Genomic DNA, 20,698 nt, shown 5'->3' on the forward strand with positions numbered 1-20,698 from the left:
CCACAGGGGTGAGCAATGTATTAAAATCACAGCAAGGAGCAAATTCCTAGCGAGAATAAAATGGAATGCAGTGCTTCGGAAGGTAGTTTTTATTTGTGTACTAACATTTAACATGGCATATAAAATGCTTGGAATGAGATCTTATTTTGCTTAATTACAATCTTTTTATGACGTCTTGTTTTTTTTAAACTTACCACATCTGGATGAGACAGTGAAGATAAGCTAGCTCAACAACGAAATAATCTGCAGTACATGCAGTAAAATGAGTACAAATATTACAATGCACAAGTAAGCATAAATACATACATTGTTCATCGTTTAATATTACTGAGTCAATCTAATTAATTGCTACTAATGATGCCTGGCTATACCAAGCAGAATCATCATGCTTACACTATACAGGAGAGCACCATGATCATGCAATCGCGTTTTCATTCAGTGTGTAATGCTGCTGAAGCATAAGAGTTGCAGAATTATCCAATAGAATAACAATGCATTGGTTACTCCTGCTTCTTTTCATGATTTGACACTCCCTAAGAGAGTAGGGAAGAGATGAACTGGTTCCTCTTCACAATCTTAAAAAAACTTGCTACTGGAATTCAAAGGGATGTTTTCAAAGTCATCAGATCCAGGTGGATTCACTTCATTATATTCAGTATGGGTAGTATTATTTTGAATCTCAGATCAGAATTTTTTTTATGAACTGTAGTGATCAGAGATCTGACAGCATTATTCTGATATTGATATGTCCATCATTTCAATATGAATAGCTTACATTTTGTAATGAATTACAGATGATTCCATACATTTATTCCAAAATGAAGATCATTCTCCAATAACCAAACAAAAACACATGTGGTTACCCATTTATTTTCATTTATCTTTGTCATTCACCATCCTCTCTTTCCCTGCACTCTCCTGAGTGCCATTGAGTACATATGAGCTACTTCTATACATGCTTTATCTGCATGAGGAAGGTCCAAAGTTAATTCTCATTCACGTTGCATTCTCTTTCCCGCATCTAGTAATCTATTCAAAATGAGATGCTCAGCATTGAAGCACTAGGTATTGTAACTTTATATCCCACCAATTTATGTTACTGTGCAATGATGCTCCATCACAGTGCTACCTGTTCAACCCAACAATTTAATACTTAACAGCAGTAACTGAAATAAACGTATAATATACTTTTTTACAGTAAAAAGCAGCAAGTATAATACACACTTACGCTAAGGGCATTAAATTAAAAGCCAAAATACTGTTGCTTTCTACAAATATATTCACAAGTACCACTTTTGTTCTTTCTTTGGTCTGCATAAGGAGATATTTCAAGCATGTCATAAAGAAACAGCCTCAGGGGAAATATCAACATGTAATTATAATGGTAAGTGAATGACACAAGGTTTGATCTCTGCATTCATCATATACTTAATATATATGTAGCAGCAATAGTACCCTCTCTATACAACCATCTCAGCGGAAAAATAAAGAAATCAGTAAAGTTGTATGAAGGATCTAGGATCAATCCTGCCATTCTCTATCATGTAGCTGGCAAAGGTGTTAATTATTCCCATAATTGTGCTCTTCAGGGTGTATAATAAGCCCATTAAAAATGCTTTTTTTAAACAACATATCAAGTTGGATGCTTAGTGCATCTAAGTGGTTTACAAATGATACTGTACTTGTATTTTGAAGTTCGAAGCTTTTGTGCACATCCAGCAGTTGGTTACAGAGGCACTTTGTACTGCTGCTAAAGCAATCAAAAGACAAGCATGTCCAAGAATGCATTTCTTGCTTAGATGATTGCTTTTCCTGCCCACTCGCACTTCTAATGGCAATCATTGGAAGCATATTTGTGAATGACCAGCCAATTACAAAGTAAACTACTAGATATTTTATTAGTTCAAATATATTTTAAAGTCAAGCCTCTTACAATGAGTTATGCATGATGTTAATTGTAAAGTAATTGTTCAGTAAACTTCATGAATACCAGAATTACCTCCCTTTTGGTTAGCATTGTAGTATTATGGGCAAAATTAAGTTGAATACAATCTCACATAATGAAACGGAAATTAATTATTAAATACCCACAATGTTCTGAACAAGAGCTTTGAAATAATTATTTAAATATTCATATCCTTCTCTCTGACTATTCACACTCCACACAGTGGAAATTATCTACTCGGGGATTGGATCTGAATCCAAGTCCTTAAACAGATAAAGGTAATTGAGGATACAAACATACTTAAATGCATTTGTCCCAGAGTTATGACTGTGGTTCATTACGTTGCAGGTTGTCAAATTGTGATGATGGTATTCTTCTCACTTTAGTTGAGATCGATGGAAATACAGCGACACTGTTTAACTCTCTGGATTCTTTTCTTCTTAATGGGAGGCTGCAGGTCAGGGCAATTTAGGGTGACTGTCATGGTGGTGAATCTCTTAGGCTTACAGAAGGAGCAGGACTGAAAAGAGCCCTCTTCCTTGTGGACGTGCCTTGGTATGTAAAAAGAATTGCACTGGCCATAGCAGAACCTATTGATGATGGTGCGGCTGTTGCAGCCTTCTTCGTGGATGGTTTGCTTGAGGGGCTGTGTTTTGCACCAGTCCCGCTTCAGGTACTTCCTCTCAGTGACGTGAAGTGCCTCATGACTCGACTCCAAGACCTCATCCACATTGCTCCGGTTTCCCGCCTGCTCCGAGGTGTTTGGCTGGCCTTTGTCTGGTGAGGGAATTGCTCCTTGGGAGCTACGATTTCTCTTCTTCCCAGCTCCCTCGCTGGTACATAGCAGAAAACACCATAGTAACAGAAAAATGCAGAGCGCACACAGGGTTCGGGTCATCCTGGAGAAAGACAGCAAAGTGCCTTCAGTCAGTATAACCATTTATAAAGTTTTAACAACACATATTTGTGACATGGTTGACCACACATTGTTCTTTAGGCAATGACGCATCTACTGGAAATATCTAGTTATGATAAATAGTTGACAGGAGTGGGTTGCCAGTATCCTTTTGCACCGAGGGTACAGAGTGAGGTAATTTAGCAATTAGATCATGGTCTACAATTTTAAACCCACACAGTTATGGTAGACTGCCATTTAGGAACTGTTCGCATCTTTAAATGCACTCAAGTATATGCCAGCCATCAATCAAAGGAAAATTATCCTTCTGGATATTTTTGTTGACAATAAATCAATTAAAATAAATGTGGAATAATTATTATTTTTATCAAACAGTCTTATATACAATAAGTGATCGCAGCAAGCAAGAGCACCTTCTTAGTTTGAAATTGGGCCTCAGGGTCTTTGAGCATTTTGCTGGGCACATGCCAATCTTTGCAGCAATTCTCCCAAGATGAGGGACGAGTAGAAATGTCTAATGATCCCCAGACTCCTGCAGTATCTTTTTCTCTCCATTTACTTTGGCCACAGCAGCTGCTGTTGATTCCGGAACCGATTAAGTCTGATTCTATTACAAGAGTCCAAACACTTGTTTCAGATGGCCACTAGGAATATCAAAAAATTAGCTCAAATTGTAACCAGGTCATATGCCATTCAGAGGTCTTTGGGGGTTCATGATATTGCCACTTAGGACGTGATTTTTTTTGTTTTGTTTTTCATGTTTTTCATCTGTATAATGGGAATCAAGAAATGAGATTTCTACCCTTATTGATCATCTTACTAGTGATATACATTGTGGTCAGTTTGGTAACACTTAGCAAATACTCCAATAACCTAAACTGAAAAGTTAAATAATGGTGATATGTTTCTCAATACTTATACACAAAATAATCACTAATTAAAATGTCATGAAAATAGGCTGTAGCACAGGTAGAGGAATGTTGACCTCCAAACCAGCATCTCCTTATTGACATTTATACAGATGCAGTGACTCAGGACTACCCAGACTCACTAGTATTTCAAGATGCAGTGAGCTGGATAAGTTGACCAAACCCCCAATATTTGTCCAGCAGGGTGGGGAAAGCTCCATCCTGTAGGGGGAAAAAACTCAGGTAATGCATCTTAGGTACTTCATCAAACTCTGAAATCATCCAAATGTGATTTAAATGAATTTAAACCATTTATTACCAACTATCAAATAATTTACAGCACGGAAGTATGTCAAACACACCTTTTGCAAAAGTTCTTTTCAACGGAGTGGTTGGCATTCACGCACATGGTGAAGGTGAACCTGGAGCTGCTTATCAGCAAGTCACTCCTTGAAGGACAGGGCACTCACATGTGCGGCCATGCATCTTGCATACACAGACCTGGGGCACTAAGCTGCAAACAGCTGGTCGACAGCACTTCCCTTCATTCTGGCAGCCAGCCCAGTGGAACAGTACAAGTCAAGCTTATGTTATTTTACAACATATCTATGTTCTTTTTAATTGCATAGCTAAAGGACAATGTTTTCAATGACAGCATGAAAGTGAAGACATGGAATAACATTAACTAGCTAACTCATTTCACCATTTTCAATTATTTATCTTTAAGTTCATTCAATTATTTGGATAGATATGTGTGAAATCTATCTTAATTGTTCTTAGCTCTGTTTCTCTTGTGTTCTTTTCCATACATAGTACTCAGTTTTACCTTATTCTAATTTACCTTTTGTTTTGCTGTTTGCTTCAACTGTTTTTTACTTTAATTATCTTCTTTAAGATAATTAGGCACGTGGCCAAGTGGTTAAGGCGTTTGTCTAGTGATCTCAAGGTCGCTGGTTCAAGCCTCAGCTGTGGCAGCGTGTTTGTGTCCTTGAGCAAGGCACTTAATCACACACTGCTCTAGTGTCTGTGCGAGGAGTGGCGCCCCACACAGACTTCCAACCTGTGCCTTGTAAGGCATGAAAATGCCCATCAGAGGCTTCTGAGACGATGTTCCCTATCTTCTTTAAGTGCAAATCCTGCGGCTTCATAAAATGTCTGTGTTATCTTTGATTTAGCTGAACTAAAATTGGTTAAAATCGATCTGAGTAGTAAACATGGCTGAAAACTATTAGACTCATGAATGGAAGGTAATATTTATGTTTATACATTTCAACCATTTTCTTATGTAAACCTCTTTCTTTTGTGGCAAACTGTTTATTGATAGCTACAGTTAAAAAAGTCTTAAGGAATTGCTGCAAATGTATATGTGGTACACCTGCAACTGCCGTGCAATGGTGGTGTTTAACGGACCAACCTGCCTTGCCTTGTTCTGCGTTAACAACTTCTGCATTGTGTGGAGTGCACTTCTTCAACCAAATGAAGATCATTCTCTGGAATCTTAATTTTGATGTTTGAAAGTGTTTGGGAGCTTAGAGGTGAATCATTTGTGACGTAGGTTTAAAAGTAAAAAAAAACTTTTAGTGGAATCTTTTGAACTTAAAAACAAAGAGGGTACCTACCATTAGACAACTCTGAAATGTTAGTATTCTATTATTAACAAAAAGGACAATTAGCTTGATTATTATTTGTGTCATTAATTGTGATTATTTTAATTGATTTGCAGCTGTAAGTAACAATTCAAACTAAAAAAAATATAAATCCAAAAAAGTTAGTGAAGTAAATACATTTAACTAAACATCTTAATTTACTTTTGTTCGTTTTAGCCATTTCCTTTCATTGAAATAAATGGAACAACTGCACCAACAATGGGTTCTTCGTTTTTGCAGCTCTTTGTTTATTTTGTTTCTGATATTTAAATATGTTCTTTATTTATTCAGTTTTTCTGATTTCACATTAATTTCATCACTTTTAATCCTTTTCCTCAACCAGGCCAGTCAGAAGAATCATAGTGAACAATTGACCACAACTTAGTGATTGTTATATTTACACAGAAATCCCAAGTTGCAGTCAGTTCATTGAGGAGAAAGTCAGCATTTAGGTAGAGAACCATCATACAAAATGTAATCAAATAATTATTCTCCACCAAAGTTAATAATGTCACATTTTTAATTTTGAAAATTACGTATCATATACCTTGCTCAAATCTTTACTATCATTTACTCTTTCACTGTTATCTTCCTGAAATGATTTGTCAGTCCCTTCAATACTGATCCTATAAGATAATATTAATAGTCAAGTGCATCATCTGAATTGAAGTGAAACCCTGACAGGTACACAACATATCCTAACAGAATCTTATCTAAGGATTCATTTGCACTACTAGCTTAGTTTTGCTGTAAAATAATCTTCCTTTGAAACAAACACTACACTGGCCATCCAAGACCAGCATCAGGGAATGATCTGACTCATAAATGAATTATATTCTACAAAGTTGTTCCCTCATATCACTTTGCTTTGTTTTAATGCTACGTATGAATCTGGTGCAGTATGAAACCTGGTTTAAAAAGTGCTGAGGAGTCTACAACCTAAATTCTTCGGAAGTCAATTCTCTTCCCATTGTTTTGGCCTGTACTGTGCTGTACTGTTCTATGTTCTATATTTAAGGTGGGGGGTTATATGGGAGGCAGGGTTTAAGGATCGGCACAACATTGTGGGCGGAAGGGCCTGTACTGTGCTGTACTGTTCTATGTTCGATATGTTTCAAAATGTTTATATTGTAAATGACAGAGGAGAGCTACTTCCACCCTTAAACTCAAGCTTACTCTGTTGGGCAGAGGTGTCCCGTTTCAAGCCAGTTTGAATATAGTCAATCAAAACATGTTCTGCCTGGCTGAAACTGTAAGTAAGTTGAGCCCAGAATTATTGAAAGTAATCTGTACACAACAGAGTATTCAGTGAAAGTGAAAACATCCCCCAAGTGAAAATGACTTAAGGCCAATTGAAAAATATTTTGGGGATCATTTGATTAATTATTTAAGAAATGTAAAGACCTTCTTAAAGAGCTGGCTGCAATGTTGCTGGACATTTGGAGATCTATTATACTGTTTAGATCAGGAATATATCTTCTCTTATTCCAATTAGTCAGTTAATTCCGTTTGCTGCATTGGATTAATATTCTTTGATGCATGAAAGATTCAAGTATCAGTCTAATTGTCTCATAAACATACTGATTTTAAACATTTTCTGGCAGAGTCTTCTAGCTATTAACCATTCTCTATGTAAAATAAAATTCCCCCACCAAATCCTCTTTAAATTCTTTCCTCACAGTTTAAGCTTATTTCATTTTCATTTTGATACCACTACAATTGAAAAAAGATTCTATCTATGCATCGTATAACTTTATTTACCTCTATCAGGTCACCCCTCAGTCTCTTTGCTCCAAAGAAAATAAACTGAGCCCATCCAATAACTAAAATCCTCCACTCTAGACAATATTATGGGGAATCTTCTCTGCGCTTTCTCCAGTTATTCACATTATCTGCGAATCTGTTTCATAACCATTAGACCAGAAGAACTGGGAACAGGAGTTGGCTACTCAGCCCTTTCAACCTGCTCCACCATTCAATACGACTATGGCTGACCCAATATTCCTTAAGTATTCTTCATTATCTGTTCCCCAAAATCCTTGATTCCTTAACTGATTAGAAATCCAATTATCCTAAACATAAGAAAACTGCCCCCACTTCTCTATGCCCAGAAGTTTTAAAAACTCACTAACAGAGAAAGTTTTTCTTTATCTCTGTTTTCATAGGCCCTCTTTATCTTCAGACCAACCCTCAGGTTCTGGTCTCTTCCCAGCCTCCTAAGAAATTTATCTGTTTTAATAAAGTAGCTTCTCATTCTTCTAAACCCCATTGAGTAGAGTACCATCTTGTTCAGCCCTTCCTCATAGTACATATCTGGGATTATAGAAGAAGAAGAAAGCCCTTAACTCTGAGTGGAGTCATCAGGACGCTGTCATGACGACGTTTTTTTTAGCAGGCTTTCTTATTTTTACGAGGCCGAGTTGTAACGACGCTCAACCCAGCATGGATGGAAAGCATGCAAGGGAGCCGGTTGGATTCAAACTCGGGAGCCTTCGCTCCGAAGTCCAGCGCTGATACCACTACGCCACCAGCCAGCTAATCTGGGATTATACTGATGAATGTTCTCTGAACTGCCTCTAATAAAATATCTTGCCTTAAATAGAGAACATTAAAATTATTTCCAGTGCTGTAGATATGGTGTATCTTGTACTTTATACAGTTACAGTAACGCTTCCCTACTTTTCTATGCTAACCCACTTAAAATAAGCAGTAACATTCTATGCAACACACTCAAAATGCTGGAGGAACACAGCAGGCCAGGCAACATCTATGGAAAAAGGTACAGTCGACGTTTTGGGCCGAGACCCTTCAGCAGGACTGGAGAAAAAAGCTGAGGAGTAGATTTCAAAGGTGGGTGTAGGGGAGAGAGAACACAAGGTGATAGGTGAAACCAGGAAGGGAAGGGATGAAGAGTTGTGAAGTTGATTGGTGAAAGAGATACAGGGCTGGAGAAGGGGAAGTCTGATAGGAGAGGACAGAAGGCCATGGAAGAAAGGGAAGGGAGAGCAGCACTAGATGGAGATGATGGGCAGATAAGGAGATAAGATGAGAGAGTGGTAAAGGAGGGAGGGGGGCATTATATTTTATTATAACCAACATTCTATTATCCTTTGCTTACATGCGTAGTTCTTTGCTCGCTTTCTACGTTTCACGTACAGGTTTCCCCAAATCCCTTTGTGCTGCACCTTTTTGCAGTTTTTCTCTCCAAAATCAACCACTTCACTTTCCCCACATTGCACTCTTTCTGCCAAACATTCACTCGCTCATCTAACCTAATTTATTATCGTTCTCATCCTCATTCTCCTGCCTTCACCCCTAGCTTTTGATGCCTTGACGAACCAAGATCTTATCAACTCACCTTTAAATATACCCAATGTCTTGTCCTGCACAGCCATCCATGGCAATGAATTCCACAGATTCACAACTCTCTGAAATTCCTTTTCTGTTCTAAATGGATGGCCCTCTATTCTGAGGCTGTGCTCTTTGGTCCTGGATTCCCCCACTATAGGAAATTTCCTCTCCACATCCACTCTAGAAAGGCCTTTGAACATTCAATAAGTTTCAAATCTTTCTTAGATAAGGAGCCCAAAACTGTTCACAATACTCCAAGTGGGGTCTTATAAAGCCTCATCATCACTTCCTTGCTCTTATATTCTAGTCTTCTTGAAATGAATGCTAACTTTGCACTTTCCTTCCCTACCACCAACTCAAACTGCAAATTAACCTTTAGGGAATTCTGCACAAGAACCCCCAAGACCCTTTGCACCTCTGATTTTTGAATTTTAGAAAATAGTCTATGCTTTTATTCCTTCTACAGTGCATGACTGTACACTTTCTTACACTATATCCCACCGGTCGTTTCTTTGCCCATTCTCCCAATCTATCCAAGTCATTCTGCAGACTCCCTGCTTTATCAACACTACGTGCCCCTCCAATTACCTTTGTGAAGTCTGAAAACTTGACCACAAAGCCATCAATTCCATCATTCAAATCATTGATATATAATGTGAAAAGAAGCAATCCCAATAACAATCCCTGCTGAACACCACTAGTCACTGGCAGCCAACCAGAATAGATTCCTTTTATTCTGACACTTTGCCTCCTGCCAGTCAGCCAGTCTTCTGTCCATGCTAGTATCTTTCCTGTTTGGCATAATTGTCTGTATCCTAGAATAAACTCAGGGAAGTAACTCTGAAATCCACACATGAGTTACTGAACTGCCAAAAAATACAGGAAATAGGAATGAAAGTAACAAGTATTGGAATTTGGCAGTCCAGGCAGCATCCCTAGGAAGAGGTACAGTCGATGTTTTAGGCTGAGACCCTTCGTCAGGACTGTAATGTCGACTGTACCTCTTCATAGAGATGCTGCCCGGCCTGCTGCGTTCACCAGCAACTTTGACGTGTGTTGCTTGGATTTCCAGCATCTGCAGAATTCCTGTTGTTTAAGTATTGGAATTTCTAGTGTTGTGTTTGACACAAACTTATTTGGACACTTTCATTATTTAGAAGTTATCTATTCTTTTCCCTTTGTCAAAATAAATGATGTCCTGGATTAACAAAATAAGCTTCTACATATTGATGTTATACTGATTTTATATACCACAGGACAAGTTGTAAAGATAACTACAGATACATGAGACCACAGGATAATCAGGCTCATCGTTTCATTCTGTCCGGCTGTCTTCAGCAGTGTTGTATTTTACTTTCACCTCCCTGTTTAGCTCAGTACTTCATATAATGATCATTCTTTGAAATTGAGAGGTGCTTCCTGAGATCAGGAAGCATTATATCTGATGCGCAATCATTTCAGGTGATGCAATATGTATAATATCTTTCAGATTGTTTTACATCTTTAAAATTATAGCAAAAGAATTGCCTCTTAAACATTTTTAAGGATTAACGCTTCCTTTCATGGACTTTTCAGATGAAGATTAGCAATATCAACTCATGCTTATTTGATTCCAGTTAAAACTTTGGTTCAAATTTAGACGCTTCTTTTTGTTTCTCCATGAGATTGGGGGTAATTTACCAGTATTTTGCGATGCATTGGCCAAAGGGTGGAAAATTAACTCCCTGTTATATTTTATAAATTGAAGTATACATGAATACTTGCACAGATGGAATAGTTGGACCTATCAAAAGAAACAATGTTAGTTGAAAAGAAAGAAAGAAAACATAGGCAAAGAGATTTTGATTATTATAGCATTATACAGTATATTACACTTGCATTACTTTTGCAGTCATTATTAGATTAACACTGTAATGTAGTTTGTATTGTTTCATTCCATATTTGAAAGTGGTACGCAAATATTTATATTCTTCCTTCACAATGAAATTAAGGTATTTCAAATGCAAATTATGTTTTTCACTATTTCAGGATCTATAACTGGAAACCACTGTTATTTTGCTCAGGGATCATGTGAATGAATATGAATAAATGAAGTATTTCTAAGAAAATGTTACCATTGAACACTTTTGGAGGCCGAAGTGTGAGAAACATGTATTGCCTGAGGCAATGCGTGCATTTATTGCCCCCTTGAGCTCTGATTGATTTCAATGGGAGACACAATCCAGATGCGTTAGAAAAAAATTTATTACCCTCTTGAACTACTTATTGTTTTCAATTACATATCATGTGAACTGGGTCCCTAAAATGAGTCTGAATGAATTATATTGCCAGCCAATATTCAACTTTCCTGCAGGGCGATTGTAGCATAAGATATTCAAAGATATTTTTCAACTTCTGAATTGTCACATTTTTTGATTTGGTAAGAATTCTAAACCTTTATTTTGTTTTCTGCCCTTTATGATGGTTAGCTTTTTATTCATTGCTTATTGATTCCATTCTATATATCACGTAGAACCAAAGAGTAGGTATCAATATTAAGTAGAAAATGTTCATGTAGCAATCTTCAACTACATACTAGTATTTACTAGCTTATACCAATTTAAGATTCAAGATTCGAGATTGTTTAGTATCATTTCCAGTACACAAGTGTAAAGGAGAATGAAATAATTGTTCCTCAGGATCCAACGCAGCACAAAGAGACACAATAGGATAAAGAGTGCAATAATTAAAAAACACAATAAATAAAAATACATAAGATAGCTTACATACATAAATTGATTGTCTGTCCATAAAGTGACACTAGGCACAGGAGTCTCTATACATAAGGTGACCGGCAGCAAATGATAAAATAGTGAGGTGGGGTCAAGCTTATTGTCATGTACATAAGTAACATGACCAGTTTCTTATATGAGCTCTCTATAGCGTGGGCCTATTACCATTTTACTGATCAATGAGTCTTTTTGTGGGTATGAGTCCTGATAGGAAATTTTCCTGACTTTTATTTTTAAACATGGATAAATGTCAGTCCATAAAAGCAAATGATGTTATTGATTGACTTTTGGTTTTGCTATCAATACACCATAAAAATATAATCAAAACTGAAGATACACTTTTTTATTGTTATCAAGTGCAAAAAATTGTGATTACCTTTGCATTAATTATTCTCTGTACCTATAAAAATTACTGTCAGAGGTTCATTGGATACAATTGTATTCGACTAGTGAACTGGAAGCATAATCCACAGACTTCACCAGAAAGTTATCAGTGTTAAGTGGTTTTAATGTTGAGTACAGGTTGCATAGACTGAGTCTGTGTTCTCTTGAACACGGGAGATTAGAGAATGAGCTAAGTGAAATGTTTAAGATGATTAAGGGATTAAAGGGCAGATAAGGATAAACCATTTCCATTTGTCTAGAACAAGGGGCATAATTGTAAAATTATAGATGGTATATTCCCGAGTGATGTTAAATAAAGTGTAACTTAAAATCTCTTTCTGTCAATAATCCATCATGCAAGATCAAAACTGAAGAGATGTTTACTAATCAACTGTATTATGGTCTATTAAACCAAGATCAGTAAATGGAATAATAATTGCCATTATGATGAAGCTGTGATTACAAAAATGCACTCCACATTTCCTTTCTGAAGCATACTTCGCTGCAACTTTGGACTGCTCATAAATAGCCTACTTAAAAAATATTTCTTAAAATGCTGTTGGCAAAGGGAAAATCCTGCTCTCTCTGCGTGAACACTAGTTATAAGAAACAGGATTACTGATCAGCCCCCAGCCAATTTTGACAAGTATGCTAAAATAATATATTAATAGGACATATTGAACATTACACTTTGCTGACATCACACCTTGCTGCTGACAGATTTAGACACATTATACATGTTTTTTTCATATTTACATGTGTATCCATAGAACAATGGGATATTGGCATGTAACCAAGATTTTTCAATCAATTCCCAAATAAAATTATAATGAACATACACTTTCAAAATGGCACTCATTTTTCTACTGATTGCTTGTTTGGCAACTAAATGCTCATTACAGATACAGTACGTTGCCTTTCATTATTACACATTCTAATAATGTTACTCCAAAAGCATAGACCCAAGACACATTTTACTCCTTGGGTTAGCTACAATCATGAATCAAAGCTCTTAAACTTGTAACAGTATATATTTACAACAGCCAGTTTACAAATGTATTTCTATCAATCTGCTGGAAGAACTCAGCAGTTCAAGCAGCATCCATGGGAGGAAATGAATTGTTGTGGAAACAACTGACATTTCCTTTCGTCCCACAGATGTTGATCAACCTGCTGAGATCTTCGAGCAGATTTTTTTATTGCTCCAGATTCCAACAAGTGCCGTCTCTTGTGTCTACCCTCTTCCTATGGTAGGCGGTAGTGTTTCTCTTATAGATGGTAGTGTTCCAATGGGCAGAAGTCCTTGTCCTTAGCGGAAGAAAAAGGAAGTCTGGACAACAGGATTTTCATTGGACAAGCTGAGATAAGTAACTGCAGTGTCTTTTGTAGATGATTCATACTGCAGCCACTGTGGGCTGAAAGTGAGGGGATTAAATGCTTTGGGTAATGGATGAATATACTATTCAAATCAACTGCTTTATCCCGGATGGTCTGAAGGATCCAAGATGTTGTTAGAACTGCTGTCATCCAGGCCACATCATCACACTACTGACTTCAACCTTATAGTTTTTGCAGAGGCTTGGGTGTCGGGAGTGAGCCACCTGACATTATCTGGCTTCTACCCTTTCTTTTATAATATTATTGTGGCAGGTGTCATTGAAAATATGTGGCAGACAATAATGATAATATTTTTGAATGTCAAGGGTATGTGATTAGATTGTTTCATTAGAGATTGTCAAGCAGTTCTGTGGTCTGAGTAAGTGAATGCCATACCTGAATATTGTCTGGGTCCTTCTATGTGCAGGTGTGCATTGCTTCAGTTGCTGAAGGCTTACAAGTAGAATGGAATATTATAGAGTCATCAGCAGACATCCCTAACTGTGATAGTATGGTGGCAGGAAGGTCATTGGTAAAGCAGCTGAAGACGTTTGCACCTTGGACTCCTGCTGTGAATTCCAGAGGGGCAGTGAATGACCTCCAAGAACTGCAAGACTGCACTCACTCATGTTTGCCCTTGATACCCAGTGTCAAGCATTACTCAGGCATTCGGACAAATGCTTCCCTGATGTTAGTTCAGTTTTTTGATCCATTATGGACCAAGGCTGTGATGATGTTTGGTGTTGAATGGCCCTATTGGAACCCAAAGCAAGTGTGGATGAGCAGGTTATTGTTGAGTAACTGTCGCTTTATATCACTGTTAATGTCACCTTCCCGCACAATGTTAATAACAGGGTGGACAGACTGGCAATTATTGGGTCCACCTTACTTTTTCAGAATGGGGCATGGCTGGGAATTTTTTTACATGTTTGAAAGATACCCATGTTGTGAGATGATTTTTCAGAGATGCAGTTGCTTCTGAAGCACATTTCTTTAATATTACACCTGGGATATGGTCTGGTTCTATGCTTTATCCAGCATTCAATCATAATGCTACTGCTTCCAATCATGGATGCTCAATTTTAATCTGTCAAACCTGTCTTGATTCCAGTCTGGAACACTTGTTACAGCAGGTGTACTTGTTACAAACCTAGGCCTTTGTCTCCATGAGGACCACACAGTGACTACTTCTACAAATGCTATGGCACTCCAATGCACCTGCCATAGGTAGTTTTGCAAAGACAAAGTCAAGAAGGTTTATCACTCTTGTTAGTTCACTCATACCTGCCACACCACCAGTCTGGCTCCCTAGTCCTTGAGAGTTTAACTTGTTCAGTCAGTGCTAGAGCTACCAAACCACTCTTTGTGATGGACATTGAAGTCTGCCATCCAGAGGAAGTTCTGTACCCTGCTACATTCTGTGCTTCTTCCAAGTGTTGCTCACAAAGGAGGACCACTGATTCATCAGCTGTCTGAGGAAGCAAGAACCAAAAGAGATTTCCTTGCCCACATGTGATCTGAGGCTGCCATAGATCTAACTCACCATCCCTTTTCTCTAGCCCACAGTGGTCTGTCCTGTGGTGGAGACACATTGTCTGTAAGGTGTTGTTTGTCTGGTCTGTAGGACAACTCCCCCAATCTTACACCAGTTCCCATCAGTTTGTAAGGAAGATATTGTAAGATCAAATGGCTGGGGCCAACACTGCTATGTCCCTCAAATGAACTGTCAGATTAATGAAGAACTGCACGTGCACTAGGTAGCAAAAGCAGAATGTGGTAGGTAGTCTAAAATAATAATCTCAGAAATCTTAAATAATCTTAAAACCAATAGATCATATCAAAGTTCTGCAAAGCCATTACATCCAATCATGAATGGCCATGGACAGCTAAGGGGAGAAGGAACATTCGCTTCCTTTGTTTTGTGGTTGATGGTGAGTGGTCCATCGTGTTTTATTCTTTCACTGTTTCAGTGCAGCAGTAAAAGTACCACCAAGTAAGTGCTAACCATTCGAAAAAGTATGGATGGAGTTGACATTATACTGAGGAGTTAATCAAAAAGATAAATTGTCCGAGTTCTTCATCCATATGCCCCACTGGGTTGCTTCTCAGAAAAGGCTATGAACTTTATGCTAGGTGACTGCTGAAAGAACAAGGCAAAACAAGAAATCTTCCTTGAGTGCTGTCTGCAGTTCAGTTGCAAATTGAATAGGATATCATAAAGGAGGCCAAATATTATTGAATTTTAAGTTTAAAGAATAATTATTACTTTCCCAATTCTAGTCATTAAAAATTGTGGGGAAGAAGTCAGTATACAATGCATATGTGGTGTTAACAAATTTCATAATATATGCCAGTGATACTAAACCTGAATCTGATTCTGATTCTGGTTCTAAAACAAACCACTTTAATAGTGGAATAGATTACTATCAAATTCTTTGCAGGTATCTGACTCACCACTAAATTTAATGGGCCCATTTTTGAAGGCTATTTAAAATGGAATTATTTAATATTGAATTGATATAACAAGTCTCCAATTTCAGAATTAAGTTATGAAACCCAAGAGTAAAATAAAATCCTATAATCTTTGAGGTATCCAGCGCTCAGCCATTTTTAACTATCATATGGAGTGACTTAAATTGGTTGAAGCCTGGTTTCTATGATATTTTAAGTCATCAATAAATGTCACTCTACTATAATACCTTTAAATTTGTCTTGCACATCATTCAGCATAGCATTGGCAATGTGTGCAATTTTTTTTAAATAACTAAATATAATAATCTCAAACAGGTTGACAGCATTTTACTGCAGGCTTGTGCGACTTACAAAAAAAAAGTAACAAGATTCTCTTGCAAAAGTTATTGGGTACACAATGTATTTAAAATCAACACTGGGGATGTTTCCACCTGTTACACATCAGCCCTGACTGGCAGCTACTGTATATTAAACCACAGTAAATCCTCCACAATATTCAATCAGTCCAGATGAATATTGATTCTTTTACCTTATAATATTGATATGAATGGCACTCATCATATCCTATTGATAGCAACATGTTTGATTTCATAAATAGAACTGTAGATTATAACAGTTTTCCAAATATTTTAACCTTTGAGGCTTGAAACTAAAGTAATTTTCACACAGATTTAAATATTACCAAATTCATATCCACATATCTTAACAATATTAGTCCATTTTGATATTAAAAGCTAATTTAAAAGTTCTGCCAAATCAGAGGAATATCTGATATGAAATTTAAAGAATTTTTGGGCAGTAAAATTGCTTGCAGAAGTTTCCAAGCTATAATGTTTTGTGTATTTTTAGGAGAGTAGGATCTAAAGGGTGAGGAATTTACAGCAAACATGTGATTTTAAAGATGTTTATTGTAATTGGAATGGATTAGTTGCAGCTTATTGAAATTACACAATAAATGGAACTGCACTGTGATGGGTTGGAAGGAGAAATGAAATTATTCTGACCAAATTTTCAGAAATCATTACATGGCTCTGTAATCTTGCTTGTTCTTTGGATTAATGATTTAAATTTAAAGTAAATAAATTCCTTCATTAAATGATAAAAAGAATGCTTCAGCTCTAAAAAATTCAAAATATGAGTTACTGGGTTTGATAAAATTGTGAAGAAACGACACCTCTGTTGGTGCATCCATTCTTATTACTAGAAGTATTGATAATCTTGATTTTGAAAGATGAAATATTAACTTCAGCTCCTATGCCATATATCTTCCAACACATTTTCCAGAGTCTGAGACTTTATATTTAATGAAAGGGAAATTTATCCATCTACGTCATAACTAATACTCTAACAAACCAAATCCAAGTTTAAAGCATCAGGATATCTCTGACAAGATTTTGACGAAGCCAGAAAATACTTCCATTAAATTCCTCTATTACCTGCTTACTTTTTTTTATAAAATGCTGCTCGTGGAGTAAACACATTTAAGATGTTTCTTATTCCGTCTTATTTTGCGTAAAGTCCATTTAACATAAAATTTCCAAAAGAAAAGAAAATAATATTATAGAAAGACTGATATAAATAATAAAATCATAGCATAGAATCCCTAAAAGCTGATATTTTTTACTGATTTTTTTCTATTGTCATAGAGTAATATATTGCCAACAAGTAGATTTGGGCAGGAAAGGGATAACTTCCCAGGTACAGACGCAACTTGAATATATTTAAAACTTATTTACTATATGTTATTGTCGCATAAAACTTTTGGAATTTCAACATTTAAAACGTATACACACAATGCAGCGCTTGTTTGCGCTAACATTTTAACGGTAATTAATGTTTTGTAATTTAGGGCTGGGATTGAGACTTTGATCCTGTGCGACTGTGTTTTTACATTTTAAGTGTTGTCCAATGCACCATTAATCTACATCCTATTTTACATCTTGATAGCCTAAACTATAACAATCACGTGATTTTGTTTTTAAGATAGTGATCAATTACTTTTGTTACTACTTTGCTGACGAATTCTAGAGCAAAATCGGATATCTCCTAGAAATATTTTGGTTACTGAAGTCAGGCAGCCTGTAAAGTTTACGCTGAGCTGCAAAGAACTAAAGCCGTAGCTTTATACTGATCTAATCTACGCAATCCCCGTCTGGTGGGAGATGGTTCACTTTTCCTTTGAACTTTTCCGTGCTGGCATGCCTTTACAGATTTTGTGAATTAGTACAGCAGCAGAAGCCGTTTGTATTTTGGGCAACATCGTTCGCGAATCGCAAAAGGCAAACTATTATGAATTGAATCGTTCTGCTTTGTAATTTGAGTACACTACATAACCGAATAAAAAAAAATAAAGGATGTTTTCTCTCAAATACTTGGAGATCTTCAGAATTGAAAATCTAAATCTGATCAGGATAACGTAAAGTAGCATCGACACTGAATAATATTCCTTCAAAGAAGAGCGGTCTTAAAATTGTGTTGTAATGTTTCTTTAAACGCTTTGGGATGTTCAGGTCGTGCACGGCTTGAATTTTGACGGCAGAATCACTCGCCCCCTGGGTGTTGACTGCTCCTTCCCCCTGACGGCCAATGTAAGGCAGATCCTACGCTTCCTCCCCATAGTTGCTACTGTCTCTGCGATTCCCCTTCCCTAGTCTCCCCGGCTCGATAACAACTGAAGACGCAAATGAAACTTCGAAACCCCGCCATTCTGAACACTACGCCGTATGGCATCAGGCCTTCCAAGCAGTACATTTGCAGTTCAAGTCATTTTAGACTATGGCGTGAACCGCGCCTGATGTCCCACCACGGACACCATTCATGTCATCGCAGAGAGTGTGGGCGGGATTGGTAGCAGCGACAGGAATTCCAAATACCCGCGAGAACGAAACCAGGATTCAGAACACAACACAAGAAGCAGAGATGTAGAAAGGGAAAATAAAACGGAAAACACAGCACGGGACAAGAAACTGGGAGGTATAAAGGGGGTTAGCTTATACAAGGAAAGCTGTGAAAGATTTCAAGTATCAGAATTGAGCATATAAAGCGTCAGATGAAGGAGGCCGGCGTAAATCAACGTGCGAAAAACAACGAACCGACGACCACACGGGTCATTGGCTTTGTGAACTCCCGCAGTTTATATCCATGTGTCTGCCGATTATACCTGACCTCTAGGAGAAAGTAAATGTAATGCTACTTGAAGTTTAGGACCCAGAGAGAGAGAAGGCAAAATGAACTGTTGCGGAATACCGCCCGGTAGGTTAGGACCACGGTGTTTTGAAACCTAGCGAATGCAAATTAGTCAACATAAATACTAAACCGTACCCCACTAACTTGTGTTAATAAATAAGTACCAAAGTGATACTCGGCGCTGCGTCAGGTTAGTCCACTAGGTGCGTTTGACTGTGATTCGGTGTTTGAAAGCTGCGTTCAAATGCCCAGCTAGTTTACAACCAAGAAGAGTTGGGTAAAGGCTGTTTGGCTCCGCTGCCGCCGAGCAGGTAATAGTCTACGCACAGCATCGCCCACCGCGGCTACACTGGCCCACACAGGCTCTTCCTCTCCCAGGCGATACAAGCTGATGGTAATTCAAGGAGAAATATACACAGCGCGCAACGATCGACTTGAATCGGTCAAGGGTGTAGGGAGAGAGAAAGAGAGATGAAAAGAGTTCAAAAGCATACAGGATAGGGGAATGATACTAAGCGCTTATATAAAATGAAACTGGTCGACAATAGCAAAGACCTGGCGGTGTCGGAGTCAAAAATAAGCTCCCAAACCAATTCCCAAGCCGGTGCTCTCCGCTGTAGACTTCCAGCTGAACACACGAAATTCACAGTGGATGTACAATGCACCAACTTCAGACTTACCTGCCCAGCGTTCTCTGTACAGTCACGTACACTGCTGGCTGATGTTCCACGCGAAAGCCGGGATGCTATAGAAAATAAAGGAAAACTCTGAATACTGATGTCTCCATAGAATGAACCGCTGATTTGCGGTACAATTTCTTCCCGAGTCGAGCAGTCATATTTAAAAGCCAGGAAGTCTCCAAACCCTCTCGCGATCATTGGCCAGAAAGTTTGGAATTGCACCAGAATTAATCCGCCCACTGATTGAAATCAGGTTCTGGATTAGTTTCACACTACAGTCAGTCCCATTTGTTGCCACTGTTCAAACTCTGAAAGCATTGTCGGGTTTGCATGATCTGTATCCCATTTATTGCAACTGATTACGAAACGAAATTAATTCATTTGACATACATTGCAAACTCAACTGATTATGTATTTTTTGGTATTTGTATGACTATATTTTCGCTATCTATTACTTTCACCTACTCGTTGAAATCCCTGGAAACAAAAGTATGAAGTTGCATCCTAAGTTGCATATTTTTTACGGGGATACCAAATCATCGGATTTCCCTAAACAAATAGTACGATATCGATTAGAACGAATTGAAACCAATACATATTTCCCATTGTGGACATGCTATGATGTTGTTGGAATGTGTGGCGACAGTTGCCAGCTACCTCCAGCACATCCTTGGGTCTGTTGGAGATTAACGCAAGTGATACACTTCACTGTGTGTTTCGATGTACCTGTGGTTAAAAAAAACAATCTAAAACTGAAACTTGCTGTGAATCTACGTAAATAATATATATTTTATTTGATAATTTCTTCTGCAGACGGTCAAAATAATCTTGTCGACGTAAAACTGATATTGTAGTCAATCTCACATGGATAAAATGGTAAGGGTTGATTCGGTGACTTCTCTGATCATTTAAAGCAGCCGCCTTTAACGAGTTTTGACCCACTGATGAGAAGCAACGTGCCTACCCCGGGAAAATTTTCATAGAAAATATATTCTTATGATACATGAATACACTCGATACATTTGTGTTGTGATTGATTTTATAGGTTGATGATATCAGCTG

At 37.6% G+C, this 20,698-nt stretch overlaps 1 protein-coding gene across 1 annotated transcript; it reads right to left on the reverse strand.

Moving 5' to 3' along the window:
• Positions 1 to 119: 119 nt before the first annotated feature.
• On the reverse strand, positions 120 to 19,767 carry grem1a (gremlin 1a, DAN family BMP antagonist). The gene is made up of 2 exons (XM_072278318.1): positions 19,637 to 19,767; positions 120 to 2,844 (listed from the first exon to the last, which is right to left on the reverse strand). The coding sequence occupies exon 2, from the start codon at positions 2,841 to 2,843 to the stop codon at positions 2,328 to 2,330; it is 516 nt and encodes a 171-aa protein (XP_072134419.1). The 5' UTR covers position 2,844; positions 19,637 to 19,767; the 3' UTR covers positions 120 to 2,327.
• Positions 19,768 to 20,698: the final 931 nt, after the last annotated feature.

Source organism: Mobula birostris, chromosome 1, assembly GCF_030028105.1.
Source record: "Mobula birostris isolate sMobBir1 chromosome 1, sMobBir1.hap1, whole genome shotgun sequence".
Classification (NCBI taxonomy): domain Eukaryota; kingdom Metazoa; phylum Chordata; class Chondrichthyes; order Myliobatiformes; family Myliobatidae; genus Mobula; species Mobula birostris.

Bases quoted from the DNA above. Each gene is read 5' to 3' on its own strand.
- grem1a (XM_072278318.1), bottom strand. From the start codon at position 2,843: ATGACCCGAACCCTGTGTGCGCTCTGCATTTTTCTGTTACTATGGTGT.